Source organism: Pollicipes pollicipes, unplaced genomic scaffold (genome assembly GCF_011947565.3).
Source record: "Pollicipes pollicipes isolate AB1234 unplaced genomic scaffold, Ppol_2.1 Scaffold_7262;HRSCAF=8765_pilon_pilon_pilon, whole genome shotgun sequence".
In the NCBI taxonomy this organism is placed as follows: Eukaryota; Metazoa; Arthropoda; class Thecostraca; order Pollicipedomorpha; family Pollicipedidae; genus Pollicipes; species Pollicipes pollicipes.
Window position 1 is genome coordinate 16,972,271 of NW_023597055.1, and position 14,773 is coordinate 16,987,043.

Genomic DNA, 14,773 nt, shown 5'->3' on the forward strand with positions numbered 1-14,773 from the left:
ACGCACTGACCCGCAAAGATCTTGGTCCAACGACCCTCAGTAGTCCACAGGCCTCCCAGGCCCTACTATGGCACTCACTAGCTCGCAGACACGCTAGCAGCAGGCGCACGACGGCCCGCAGACAAGTGCCCTGAGACAGCCACTGCGGCAGCACTAGAAACCAGCTGCCGGCTGGGGAGTGTTTATCACAAGGCCTTAGGGCAACTGGACGTGACCAGCAATTCTCGAGGTTCCTTCCGTAACAGGCGCACGACTGGCACAATCTAGCGTGCTATTCCGACGCGCCACTCCAGCCTTGCGGAAAATGCGGCACGTTCTGGAGATATTTTTCAATCGCAAGTATCTCCTTGACGGATGTTGTTGTCGCCCGTGTGACGGACGCACATGACTTTAACGATCGGAGCGGACCAAGGCCATATGAGTGAGAACCGTTCCGTATTTCTCGCCGCACCTTCCCTTCGCTTACCGTTAGTGTGACGTTACTGGCGCTGGGACTTCAATGCGCGGCGGGCCGCTAGGCGTCGGGTGTAATGCTGAGGGCAGCCGAAATATGGAAATATTCGTACAACTAATAGAAATTCGCTAGCGGGGGGTGCGTAGGACCAGCGAGCCGCCCGAGTACAATTTTATGACGAACAACAATGCTACGCTCTGGAATGGCATCGCTCAAGACGTGGTAACACGTATTTATTCGAGGCCATGCAACCAGTAGCGTAGACGGAAATGGGGCACAGCGGACACGTGCCCCCCCCCCCCCCCCCATCTAGTTCCTATGTGTCCCAAAGGGCTCCTGGGAACCGACGTTCAAAGGCCCGATTTGAGGACTTGAAGAGCCGGAAGGGCCGAACATAGGTCATATCAAAGGGACCGACCCGCATGGACAGGGCCCTCAGATACCAGTCAGAGGATCATTCGCCCCAGTTGGGGGGTCACATGAGTCGAACACGGCTTCTATGTCGGTCAAACACCACCAGCAGGATAACAATGGCCCCTAGCACCTCAAACGCCCCTAGGACCAAAAATCAATTTTGACAGTCAGCGACTCCCTTATACTTGACAGATTACAATACAGAGCAGCAAGACTAATCCACCGGTGCACTCCACAGAACACACAACTCGCGCACTGTTGACGAGTTGGGATGGAACACTCTCAAATCACGAAGAAACATGTACAAACTGAGGCTGTTTCACACCCCCATACACAACCAACATCTACTGCCAACGAACGTCACTGCACTTCTACCTGACACACGAGCATTTGCAGCAGGACGCCCACTACGCAATGCAATGACACTCACATTATCACCGAACAGAGCCTCAACACACGAAATATCCTATATTCCATCAACTACGAGCAGATGGAACCAGCTCCCGCTTGAGGTTAGCTAGACACAGACGCCATCTACCAGTCGACATCGGCAATCCCGGCAGACGGCAGCACCCGACTGTGCGCCAGGCGGCGCGAGCACCCGCGCCCCGCCGGCAGAGGACGGCACCGTGCGGCGTGGACGGACAAAGAAGTCCAGCGCTCGTGACCCGCCGGCAAGTTGCGGGGTCGCGCCACACGCCGAGCGCGTGGGATTCGAACTCACTAAAGCCACGTGCGGACGTGAGACCACGGACGCGCGTGGGTCGGGCATGAGACGAGTCCATTCGACGAGTCCATTCGTGCCAGACGAGTCCATTCGTCACGACGATGTCTGCTGTCGCAGCGGGTATTTTTCGCTGTTGCTTTCATTTTATGTGTTTTGGCTTGCTTGTGGCAGTCCCTTTTTGTTGTCCTGGAATCCAAGGGAGTGCTGGCTGAGTCATCGATACGAGACAAAGCGTGCACGCCTTCAGGAGCAGGAGAGAGCGAACGCAGCCAGTCAGCTGTCGGGTGCGGGCCCCGGGCCTGCTCCCACGGGAGAGGTAGTCCCTCCCCCTCGAAAGCGTGTGAAAGCTCCCTCATGCTACTCGCAAAGAGACCCGTCTATGGTCCTCCGCCACCAGCGCCACCTAGGACCACGGCGTCGCCGGCGCCGGCCCAGTTTAGGACGGGCGCCCGGAAAAGCGTAGACCGCCGGGGTCGATTTCGCCAACAGATAGCGGTAGTCCCCGGATCCGGCCCAGGATCCGCCAGATCTCTTTGGGTTCTGAAGACAGCACCAACAACCATGGGCCAGGCTCTAGCGCTGCTGAGTTCTTTCAAAACCTTACAGTGCTTTTAAAGCCTCTTCGTTCAGTCAGTTTTACAGTGAAACTGTAGAGGGGTAAGGTCAAGCACCCAGGACTTGCAGACAGTTTTAAGCGCGCACTGCCCGGTAGCCGTGTGTCTCCAGGAGACTATGTTGGCGCCTGATGCGGCCTTCAGCCTGAAGAGGGTACACTACCTTCCGCGCTGACATGCCAACAGACAACATTGCTTACGGTGACGTTCTGTTGGCTGTGCACCAAACTGTACTTACCCGGCGTCTGGTGTTAAGAACAGACTTGCAAGCTGTCGCAGCAACGGTGAAATTCAACCGTCGCACCATAACTGTCCGCTCTCTCTGCTTGCCACCTGGGGTGTCATTCCATCTGGAGGACTACGAGAGTTAGTCTCTCAGCTTGTTCCCCCTCTACTCGTTTTAGACGATTTTAATGCACATCACACTGTGTGGTGTGTGCTTCCGCGAACACTCGCGGTAGGCTATGTGAGGCTTTCATGCGTGACGAAGGTTTGTGTGTTTTAAATACAGGGCATTTAACATTGCCATCAGGACGATCGTCAGTGCCTTTGCAGTCCGCAATTGGTACCAAACTTCACCTGGGATGCTTCAGAGTACCCCCTTGGAAGTGACCATTTTCCGGTCTGGGTTCGGTACCGTGGTGGTGCTGTTCTTGGTACTCGACCTCAACGTTGGAATTTCAAAAATGCGGATTGGAGTGGATTTGAAACCCGCCTGGAGGAAACCTTTTCTAGCGATATCGACTCTGCAAATCCGACTACGGAGGAATTTACGTCTCTCGTTTTGGGTGCGGCGAAAGGATGCATTCCGCGCACCTCTGGATGCCCTCGTCACACCCCTGTACTTTGGTGGAGCGACGAGTGTCGCGACGCTATTCGTGCACGTCGGAGAGCTTTTAGGGCTTTTAACCGGCACAGCAGCACATTAAACCCCATGGCTTTTAGGCAAGTACGCACGGCCGCGCGCCGCACTATACAAAAGGCGAAACGTGCATCATGGCGCACCTACGTCAACTCAATGAATCGGCACACGCCGATGTCACATGTGTGGGGCCGCATTAAAAGAATCGCCAGACTGCATCTACCAGCTTCCTTTCCCGTACTGCAAGTGGGAAGTCAAGACATCACTCACCCAAGTGATGTCGCGGAAGCCATTGGGGAAGCCTTGTCAGACCGTTGCCGAAATGACACCTGCGATCTACGGTTTTTGCGGCATCGGGCGCGATGTGAAACTTCGCAAGTTAATTTTTATACAGGGGACATCCTGATGTACAACAAGCGTCTCACTGTGGTGGAACTTGAAGCGGCCATTCGCTCGCTGCGTAGTGTAGCGAAGGGGTCCGACATCATCCACAATGATATGGTACGGCATTTTCCTCCCCGTATACTACGAGCACTGCTGGCAATTTTCAACTGTACATGGGTGTCAGGTAACGTGCCGCCAGCCTGGCGGAAGTCCATAGTAGCGCCTATTTTAAAGCCCCGGAAAAGTGGAACGAACGCCCTTGACTATCACCCGATCGCTCTCACATCTTCGCTTTGTAAGCTCATGGAAAGAACGGTGAATGTGCGGCTCTCGCGGACATGAGAACGTCAAAACTTTTTCACGAATGCTCAGTGCGGATTCCGTAAGAACAGGAGCACGATTGACCACATCTTAACTCTTGATACCGCAATGCGAGCCGGTTTTATAAACAAACATCATACCGGCGCCATTTTTTGACATAGAAAAAGCATACGATACCACATGGAGACATGGAATTTTGATGAAGTTGCTCGATTGTGGCCTTCGCGGTCACATGGGAAAGCTTTTACAAAACGTTTGAATGACAGATCCTTTCGGGTGCGTGTTGGTTCTCATCACTCCGACAGGTATCCGCAGGATAATGGTGTGCCTCAGGGCAGCTTATTAAGTATCATTCCTTTCGCCGTGATGATTAACGACATAGGGGGCACGCTTCCACATGGAATCAGCCGTTCTCTGTTCGTAGACGACCTCGCTATCTGGTGTAGCTCGTCGACCACTCGCACGATGGAGCGACAGATGCAGCTGGATGTTACACGTCTGGAGAAGTGGAGTGTGCTCGATGGTTTCCGCTTTTCCACATCGAAGACAACTGTAGTCCATTTCTGTCGTCGTCGCTGTCACTGTCCTGAAATGGAAATCAAGCTGTATGGGCAGCGCGTCGCCAATGACAGTACCGTGGAATTTCTCGGTATACGATTTGACCGACGCCTAACATACCGTGAGCATACAAGAAACCACCGCGACAAATGTTTAAAATCTCTGAACATTCTAAGGTGCGTAAGACGTACATCATAAGATGCTGATAAGAGGGCACTGTTACTTCTATATCGTTCCCTGATTCGTTCAAAACTTGATTACGACTGTTTTATCTATGACGGTTCTTCAGACCTGATCAAAAGTACTTTGAACACGGTGCATCACGCCGCACTACCTATTGCAGCAGGGGCTTTTCAAACATCGCCCATAGATAGTCTTCTGGTGGAGGCTCAGGAGCACCCGCTAGCATTGCGAAGGCAGATGCTGGGGCTGCGCTATACGTGCAAGCTGGCGCAGTTCCCAGATCATCCCACCCTACAAAGCAATGTTTTCGCATGACTTACGAAGGCTTTTTCTACGTCAACGGCCTCCACAAACTTCTCCCTTTTGTGTACGAATGATAGAACTTTTCGATGCAAGCGTCTTCAACCTACGACGTGTTATCAGACCTAAACCCATGAAGACTGCTCCTTGGGAGCTAGCATCGCCAACAGTGGATGTTTCGCTATCAAACATGCAAAAGCAACGCGTTCTCATGACGGAACTTAAAGGCGCAGCCTTACAGCACATAGCCTACTTTGACGGGTTCCTGATGACTTATACAGATAGTTCGAAGACGAATGCAGGTGAAGGGTGCGCTTTTGTGTGCATATCCACAACTCTGTCATTCACACTGCCTGTAAACGCGTCGGTCTTCACATCCGAGCTTATAGCCATTAGCAAAGCTCTCAGTTTTATTGAAGTGGACGATAGCAATTTGCATTTGATTCTTTCCGAGTCCTTGAGCAGCCTCCTGGCTGTTGGTGGCTTCTCCTCGTTGAATCCACTGGTCCAGGACATTCAATCGCGTCTCATCTCACTGGATCGAGGAGGAAAAACGGTCACACCGTGCTGGATCCCAAGTCACGTTGGAATCTGCGGTAATGATCTTGCTGACACGGCGGCAAAGCGCGCTACGACAGGGACACGCATTCCTTTAACACCACTACCAGCTCAAGACATGTACCCCGAAGTGTCGTCGCTTATGCAGAGGCGATGGCAGTTCCACTGGAACTCGGTGAGCGCCAACAAGCTGCAGTCCGTGAAACCCCCGTATTGGACTATGACAGTCGTGTTTTCGGGACAATCGGAGAGAAAAAGTTTGCTCTTCGCCGGTTGCAGATAGGCCACACATATGTTGCGCACCGTCACCTGTTATTGGCTGGCAACAAACCATGCTGCCGTCGATACTCTGACCCGCTGACTGTGCATCATATACTGGTCGCTTGCCGTCACCTCACTGCAACGAGAGCGCAGTTTTCGGACACCACGTCCTGAATCGCACACTATGTGAATTTTTAGGGGATTATTCGCACGCTGTGGACTTTGGTAAAGTGCTCCAGTTTCTTCGCGCTAGAGATTTCCCAGTCATCTTTTCATCATGATACTAGGCCTGATCATCAAGGCTTTATATGATGACTTGATCGATGTACTTGCCTGATTGGCAGTTCTGCATAAATTGATAGTTATGGGTGCTGCATGACCTGCAGCAGTCCATGCGCCCTAAAACACCAAATCATCATCATCATCATCATTCAAAATTTTACCGAAAAGAAGTGGAGAATGTCCATTGCCAAGCAGCAAAGTCCATATTTTGTTTATACTCTTTTTTCCTTTTTGACTACCTGAATTGTTCATGAAATGCGCTATGGAAAAGGCTACGAATCATATTGTGCTGAGTGGAAGTTGGGTGCGTAGATTTGTAATGCAGAATCACACCAGAATGGGTAGGCTTGATTAAGAGCTACCAGTCCGAGCAGCCTTAGCTGTCCTCCGATAGCGGTCTAGGATATGTGCTGCGTGACGTTTAAAATACGCTGGCAAGATGCGTGGTGACAAAATCTGGGCAGCTTCGGGCTACATGACACTGAAACTTTTTGACACTTAGAGACACTGATTTCTTCGGAGAAGGCAGTCTGTTTCAGTAGATGCAAAATATGCCATATCACGTAGAGCATAAGCGTATTTGCGTCTGTATCTTCTAGAACCTATGGAAATAATTCAAAACAATTAAAAACAAATGTTTTTTGTAGAAGTCTTTCTCACGGAGCCATCGGTCTGTCTCGTTAGTGCAACCAGTGTTTTCAGTAGTCCGCCATCTACAGGTAGATTGGCTTTCTGGAAATATACCGCATTGCGCAGGTAATACGAGAACGGATCTTCCTTGACAGAAGACGACGCTTGAGGATAAGAAAAGAAAGACGCACACTCGCCGAATTGTATTGCAACGAGGCAATCACGGCTGAAACAATAGCACATAACTGGAAGCATCATGCATGCTTTCCCCGGAATTTCGCGTTTCGCCTACACGATTATCAGTTGTTATGTACAAGTTCGTGCCTTCTCTTTTTGTTAGTTTCCACCAGAAAAACACATTATGCTGCGTGTAAACGGGATGCGTAATGACGCCTTAAAGTGTTGTAGACTGTTCAGCTGTTGGCGGCTGGCTGCGCAGTCGCGAGAACAGACATCATAGACTTGAAAATTTAGTTCCACAACCAGGATGTAACGTTGTTCCTGCAGGCTGATATAACAGGCTAACAAGAGCACAGAGCACGTGACATCTGACGAATTGGCGAGGACGTGTACATTTGTGTATCAAATTATTTCACACTATGTTTGGAAACAAATTAGAAAGCGAACTCCTGCTTATGGCTGTCAAGCACGACGAATTCACCAAATCTGACGAAATTTAGTGCGTCATGAATGATCGACAAGAACGCACGCGTAACGTCCTCAGGTTGCATACAGACATGAGATCTCTCGGTCTTTTCATACACGCTCTGCTATCGTAGAAACATGAACATGAGCTTATGGGATAAACACTCTCAGGAAATTTAGGTACATTCCATCGCAACGTGGCTATGAGGTAATGAAAATCGCATTATTACAAACCGATTCTAAATCCCCATGGTCATTGACGCGCTGATGGAGTCGGAAGCATTATTTCATTTCGGTGTATCAACACAGGACATCAGTGGTTTATAACCTGGCGGTGACTGAGGGGCACGAGGTGGCGGCAACTCAGCTACCTTTTCAACGTTCTAAAACAGATGCTGAATCTGTTCCAGCGAAAGACCCTTGGTTTCCTTTAGGCAAAATGTGGCAAAGAACACATGACACAGGCTTACCAGCGAGTGGATGACGAAGCCTCCACCCAGACCAATCCCATCTCTGATTAGTGGGTACATTTTTAGCAGCGCAAATAGACACAAATTCATCACAACGAGGACAATGTTCGCGCCCGAGGTGCGCGTTTTGTTGGGCAGCAACTCGGTGACGTAGTTGAATGCGACGTTGGCGAGCATGCCGACAAAGGCCACTTGCGTCAGCCCAGCGCCCGCCAGCACAATCCAGCCGAGACGCTCCTGGGGTTCCGCGGCCAGGAAGAAATACGCGGCGACAGCGGCGCAGCCAATGGCAGAGAGCACGCCTCCCAGACGCAGTACCGGTAGCCGGCCGTATCTTTCGATGATGATGCCGCCGGGCACGCAGACGAGCGCAGCGAACGCGGCCGGTAGCGTGGCTCGCTGGTACTCGCTTAGTGAAATCTGCACCGGATCCAGCACGAAGGCGGTGATGAGCAACAGCGTGGCGCCGCCGCACCAAGCGAACTGTACCATCTGGATGGAGGCCAGTAGCAGCGGGCGCCACGTGCCTGGCTGACGCAGCAGCGTCCACACGGGCAGTGCGGCGCCGTCCGCATGTGCGTGCTGCAGTGAATCGTGGATACTGCGTACCTCAGCAGCGGCGTCCACCTGCGTGCCACGGAAGAACTGGATGGAGCGCATGGCTTCCTCCTCCGAGTGGCCGCGTGAGAGCAGCCACTTGGCCGAGTTGGGCAGGAAGAGGAGACCGGAGAGGCAAAGCGCGGCCGGCACCACGCCTACCGCGATGAACAGCACCTGCCAGTGCAGCAGCGGTGCCACAGCCAGAACCAACACCTGGCCCAGGTACAGCATGAAGCTCAAAAGGGCGCTAAAGAGGGCACGGCGCGTGGGCGGCACAATCTCAGACATATAACCACGCACGCTGCCCTCGGGTATGCCGAGCGCGACGAACATGGCCACCCGGCCGCTCAACGTCCAGCCGAAGTGGTCGCCGAGGCCGACCGCCAGCGAACCGAGCGCGTACAGCGGCATGGTGAGCAGCAGCAGGCGCCGCGCGCCTAACGCGGGCGCCACCAGCGCGCCCAGCAGGCCGCCCAGCACGGCGCCCAGCGTTGTGGCGGCGATCGACCAATTGAGCTGGTCGGCGCTGAGAAAGCCGTCAGGATCGTCCGGCACCTGGATGAGGGTGACGCTGTGCATGCCGAAGTTCAAGCCCATGGCCAGCATCAGCTGACCCACGACCACCAAGGCCAACACCTGCAAGGAAGAAAAGATGCTATGATGATGGGGTGGGGGGGGGGGGGGGGGTCTTTTCAATAGCTGTCTCTTGATATCCGAGACTGCAAAAAGTTGCGGTCTTATCTTGTTGTAACTTTTCTTTCCTTTTAAAGTATCCCTGAACTATCCTTGACGTGGTTGCGATCATTCTGGGACTGGGACGCGCTCAACCTGAGTCAGCTACGCGCTGATTGGGGGCCGCTCCACGTCGCTGGCACCGCCAATGACAATGTGGCCGCATTTATGAAACTTTCGAAATTCGCAATCGACACTCACTGCCCGACCACCACCGTGACGTCACGCCAGTCCGGGTGCCATGTCTGCCTGAAGATACCGAAGTTTCCGCAGTTATTTAGGAGCGCGACTGCACCCGTAAGACCTGGGGGCGCTGCTGTACCGCAGAGGCGCGTCGCGTGTACCAGCGGTGCCGTAACAGAGTGAAGGGACCGATCACTCCCACGGACGCTCGTACCTATGCACTGGTCTGCCGACAGGACGGGCGAGATTTCTGAAGCCGCCTCAAGCAACTCGGACTGCAGCAGGCGGGAGGGCGTGACACACCCTACTACGACACGTGCGCCCGGGCGGACCCACTCAGTGCTCACTTCGCTACCGTTGGCCCAAGCATTGCTGCGCAGGCGGCGGTAGCGCATTTTTAGCGCAAATTTCCAGCATCCCCACTATATGCAGTGAACAAGTGTTTCCCTCTAATCGGCGCACATCTTCTACATTTGGTCAATTTTCTGTCATATCACGCACCTTTCCGTTCATCTGGAGGATCGCGCACGCATGTTCAAGTTGGGCGATCGATCAGACCAGAAAAATCTTCGGTCCATTTCAAACGGCGGAAAATCGTTAAGCTGGAGCTTGAAATTTATTGTACCTTTGGATCTGCCAAGCATGAAACGGTCTTCCTAAGGTTGTCTTCTGAAGCTGAGCCCAACTGGGAACATAATATATTGTTTTTTCCTCTTCAGGCGGCCTAGAAACCCAGTTTAAACATGCATATACCAATTGCTGGGGCCCAACAAAAGGCGCCCACGAGGCAACACATGTCCCGCCAGGTTTGGAGCAGGCCTGAGGTGTGGTGGACAGTATTGTCATTATGACTAGGTCTTAATGGCATTATCCGAAAGCGCATACCTCTTTTCCATAATGGCAGATGGTCTCCAGGAGGCCCAAATTTTGGACGCCACCCCCCAGTACTGCCTGCCGCCGGTTGGAATTTTGTCGCGTACTTCGCTGCCCTGGATGTCGAACTCCTTCGCTGTTTTTTTCGCGGTCAAGGTCGGCAAATCCAGTCGTAAATCCAGTTTAAACGTGAGGTCCCGTCAAGTCCCGAGGGCGTAAGACGACTGCTTTAGTGATTGGACTACCCCATTGTCTAGGGCAGGTGTGTCAGGATACTTTGTAGCGCCAGTCATCCTGGAATTAGTTGAATGCGATCGTATAAATGAACATGTTGAATGCGTGCATGACATCGAAAGTTGATGATATGAAAGTTGAAAGATCACAAGATAAATGGAACCATTCCGAGTGCAAATCACGCTTTCAATCTTCCGCTAGTTACCTGTTTAAGAGTCCTTTCCATTGCGGAGCTGAACTGATGAACGTCTTCGTTTCAACACGCCATGCCCGCGCCGACTAACAGGCAGCTTCAGACACACGATGATCTGTAGATGGCGCTGGTGCAAAATCGCGCACTGCCCAGCAACCGGTCGCCGGCTGGGAGTCATCGTCGCAAGGCTTAAAGAGAAGGCTTTCTGTAAACCAGCAGTGCTCAAGGCTACTTTCGGTGATCGGCACCTGGGGACTGCTGCGCGGGGACTTCGCCATAAGCCAGACCTTCACATGCTCTATGCAAAGCGATGACGTCACTTGTGTAGTGACCACGGCACAGCGTGGCCGCAGGCCATCAAAGCCATCAAACTCTTGTTATTCATTTCATGAGGAATGTCATCAGACTTCGACATCAAACTCACGATTCTTTTCTAAGGGAAAAAGCCTGGTCGCTTCTGACCGCTTCTGGTAGTCAACAGCCTCTTGGGCGTCTTTAAAAGACGGCTTGGATAATCACTGGTCAATTTCTACCTTGATCGAATCATCCCACCGACTTACCTTGACCTTTCAATGTCTCTCGTCGTTGAAAGCAAGATGCTGAATCAGGGCACCGCCAACGATATAAGAAAGGTCAAAGATTAAGCCCTAGGCAGGCATTCATGACACTGTAATCCAAATCCCGCCTGCAAAGTTGCAGCCCATTGAAAGTTACCGCCCACCTCATATCGCTCGCATCGCGACGCTTTAAAACATGCTCTTGTGGCCAGATGAATCTCCAAGTCTAGATTTTTCAGAATATTACACTGACCAGTTCGGGAAACTGGGGGTCGGCTGCTAAAACAGCCAAGTGGCCGACCGCACGGACAGTGGAAAAACACTGATGTGTCGCCGACCTGTGACCGAGTTCACCGACCTGTGTCCGAGTCCGCCGACCAACTAATCATCACACGATATATTTGTCGCCGAGTTGGAATGAAACCTAGAAAAGATACCATAGTGCCGTAGAATACGGTAAATATTTTCACGGAAACCTAGAAAAGATACCATAGCGCCGTAGAGTACGGTAAATATATTTACGGAAACGTTCGCTGGTGTTATGTTGGGAAATGCATTACCATGAATGCATAATATCTACGTATGGGGGCCTCATGTTTTGTTTGGCACGGTGTGCTGTATTTGTTCGTCTTGGCTGTCACCAAAATTTGCTGCCCAAAAAATTATTGGCACCAAGTTTCACGTGGATGCATACGTTCTTGTCGCTGACCTTATCCACCAAGTTGGCAGATTTTACCACCCTTGCCGCGGTGCTGCGCCTGAGTCGCGAACGATCTCTCGAGATGTAGCGGGCGCGGCGCATCTCGCCGCGACACCTCGGCACCCACGGCCGGCGATCTCGCTCCAACTGCTGGCTAACGGTCCCGAGATCCCGTCCGCTTCGGAAAGTTCGACGCCATAATCCTCCGGGCCGAGGCTGAGGTGTCCGTAGCGGATCCCACCCCAGACGAGAGGGACATTTGCCAACCGAGCGTGGACACCGTGCGCTGATCCATCAGTAATCGTGCCAGGTCAAGCAGCAGGAAGGAGAATATATATATATATATATATATATATATATATATATATATATATATATATATATATATATATATAGGAAAATAGGGAATGGGTAACCCACGCGCTCGTTAAAAGAATCCGTGCAGCGCATGCGCCACAGAGCTAGACCACACCGATCTAAACAATGAGACGAGAGACAAAAAGGACAAAGTACACGGGTATGGATGCCATGCGAAATCAGGTAATCCATCGGAATGAACGAACCCTAACCTTTCCTTTGTAACCTTTCCCTGGCTTGGGTAAAGAAAAAAGGCCAGCATGGCACGGATTTACCAGCAGGGCCGCAGAGTTGAGCTTCCTTCGTGTCGTTGCTCGGGAATCCCGCCGTGATGATGTCATGGAGGTCTCGGCTCTCAGGATCTCGGGTGGCGGCCGCTCGGACGGAGTCCGGTCTTGACACGGCGCGATCCGAGCATCATCTTCAGAGGTCGCACTCAAAGCAGCAGCCAGGGCGTCGTACAGCGCGTTATTCACCTCCGCAACGTTAGTCTAGGTCGCTTCAAGCGCCAGCTTATGGAGTTTCTACCGAGTGAGGCGAATGTTGGAACATGAGTGGATGCGTGTGCGAGTTCGATTGTGTGTGATGCCACAATGTGAATGCAATAGTGTGATTCCCCGAGATGATCCCTCGACCGATGTGTGATGTGTTAAGATTTTTCTACTAGTTTTCACATTGTCTCCTTTACGCCCGTTTTTATCAATGATGACGTGTAACTTTTAAAAGCCACTGGATCTTGTTGAAAGTTACGAAATATGTGAACATTAGACATTGAACATTGACCTCTGATTTAGAAGACAGTTGTCGATTACACAAGTTTTCTTTTTAGTCAGTGCTTTCCTTAGAAGCTAATTTTTGATGACGTCATCGTACCATGCCCAACTTTGATTGAGAGCTAATTGACGGCCGTTTCAGCTGGAAATGGTGCTCACGAATGCAAGCTATGTGACTCGGCAATGATATTTTTCTTGGACTTGATTGTCGCATGGCTAATGGAATAACAGGATTTTAATGACGTTGTTATTGCGTAATGGATGCCTGGGCCACTTTAAAATAGTCTCACGGAGACTATTTCAAAGTGACCCAGGCACCTGCACGTCTTCAGGTGCGTGTAGTTCAGATACCAGGGAGTCTTAGGTCATAGAGAGGGCAAAACTGTGAACTGCGCCGAATGATCTCCAAGGTGGCTATTTCAGTGGAGTTTATTTCAGTTTATTCCCATACAAATGTGGAGCACTCCCTTTAAAGACTTAAACATTAATTGTGAGCCAAGAAAGCAGGGAAATGATCAATGCAGGCATCCATCAAAGTGTAAATCCATCTACATACAGGTAAACAAAAAGGCTCATGAATGAAAAGGAATGACATTGCATTGCTGGATGGAGACAATATTTCACACCATTCATGCGTTCCTATCTTAGAAAATAGATTTGGGGTGCTTATCGCCTGCACTATCCGCCTGCTTGAGGCCACCAACTGGCATGCCAGTAGTATGATGAACCAGAAGCCTGACTATATAATACACAACCCTAGACAAACGTCGACGCTTTGAGTAAGGGTCAGTATTATTGCATATGAATGATGAATAGGCCGTACGTAACACCCAACTATGTTCAGCTTCGAACAGATGTCTCACAACCGTCATTCCCAAAGGATGCCACCCTGCACCACATGGATGAAGCGGGCAGAAGTCTGCATGTTATTGCCCTACATTCGCATCTCTACAATAGTTTTAGTCCCATTTTTAGTACAGTTTTATAGTCATCTTAACAATAGTTTTAGTTTTTCATCCTCACAATAGCTTAGTAACACAATAAGTATTCTATTACTGACATGAATTGCTGATGAAAGAGTGCACCCTATAGGGAAATGTACTGTATGCACAGAAAAACATCACTATGAGAGGCCAGGGAATTTCAGTTGACACAAAATTCAGGCATTGGTACCAAGACAACATAGCATTTAATATTTACCAATTATCATTATGCGGCAATATACGCAAGTTCACGGAGAGCCACAACTATAGTGTATAGAACGATCTGATAAAAATCATCACAGGGGAGAAGTAAGCAACAAACTAGACTGTTGGATGGATCGTATAACATTTTAAGCTATAGGACAAATACGACACGTTTATTTTTAGCCCCGCTTTCAAATTACAGAGACACAGAAGGTGGAGAACAAATCAAAATATTTCAAATACATGTAACGGTCGGGGCTCACACGGGGAGTGCGTGTACCGCGGGGTATTAGCGGATGGCGGCCGGAGGGTGCGGGTGTGGTGCGATTTGCTGAGATTGGAGATTGGCTGGTGTTTTGAATAACGACGAGAGATTTTCGAAGACGGACGTTGATTTTTCGAACGAGTGAAAACGAGGACAAACGCGCGCACAGCATCAGCGGTGGGATATTTTGCTTTTACCAGTTGGGCCACGTGCTGAAACGCACCAGAAATGTCGATGGTGGAGGAAAAGCCCGATTTAGCCCGTAAAGAGCGTCCATGAAGCATGTTCAGGTCGCCGACATTTTCTGGAGGTGAACCTGAAGTATTTTTGAGGCAATTCAAGAGAATTGCGAGAGCCAATGGATGGAATGAAACTCATCAGCCTGATGTGCTACCGGCTCTATTCGTGGGTAACTATGAGTGGATAACAGTTCAGTTAGACGAGCCCCGACCAGCG

General features: G+C 50.8%; 1 protein-coding gene across 1 annotated transcript; it reads right to left on the bottom strand.

The window, feature by feature from the left end:
* Positions 1–5,680: 5,680 nt before the first annotated feature.
* Positions 5,681–8,674, bottom strand: LOC119113508 (putative metabolite transport protein CsbC). The gene is made up of 4 exons (XM_037237812.1): positions 8,273–8,674; positions 7,757–8,194; positions 7,455–7,473; positions 5,681–5,736 (listed from the first exon to the last, which is right to left on the bottom strand). The coding sequence occupies exons 1-4, from the start codon at positions 8,672–8,674 to the stop codon at positions 5,681–5,683; spliced, it is 915 nt and encodes a 304-aa protein (XP_037093707.1).
* Positions 8,675–14,773: the final 6,099 nt, after the last annotated feature.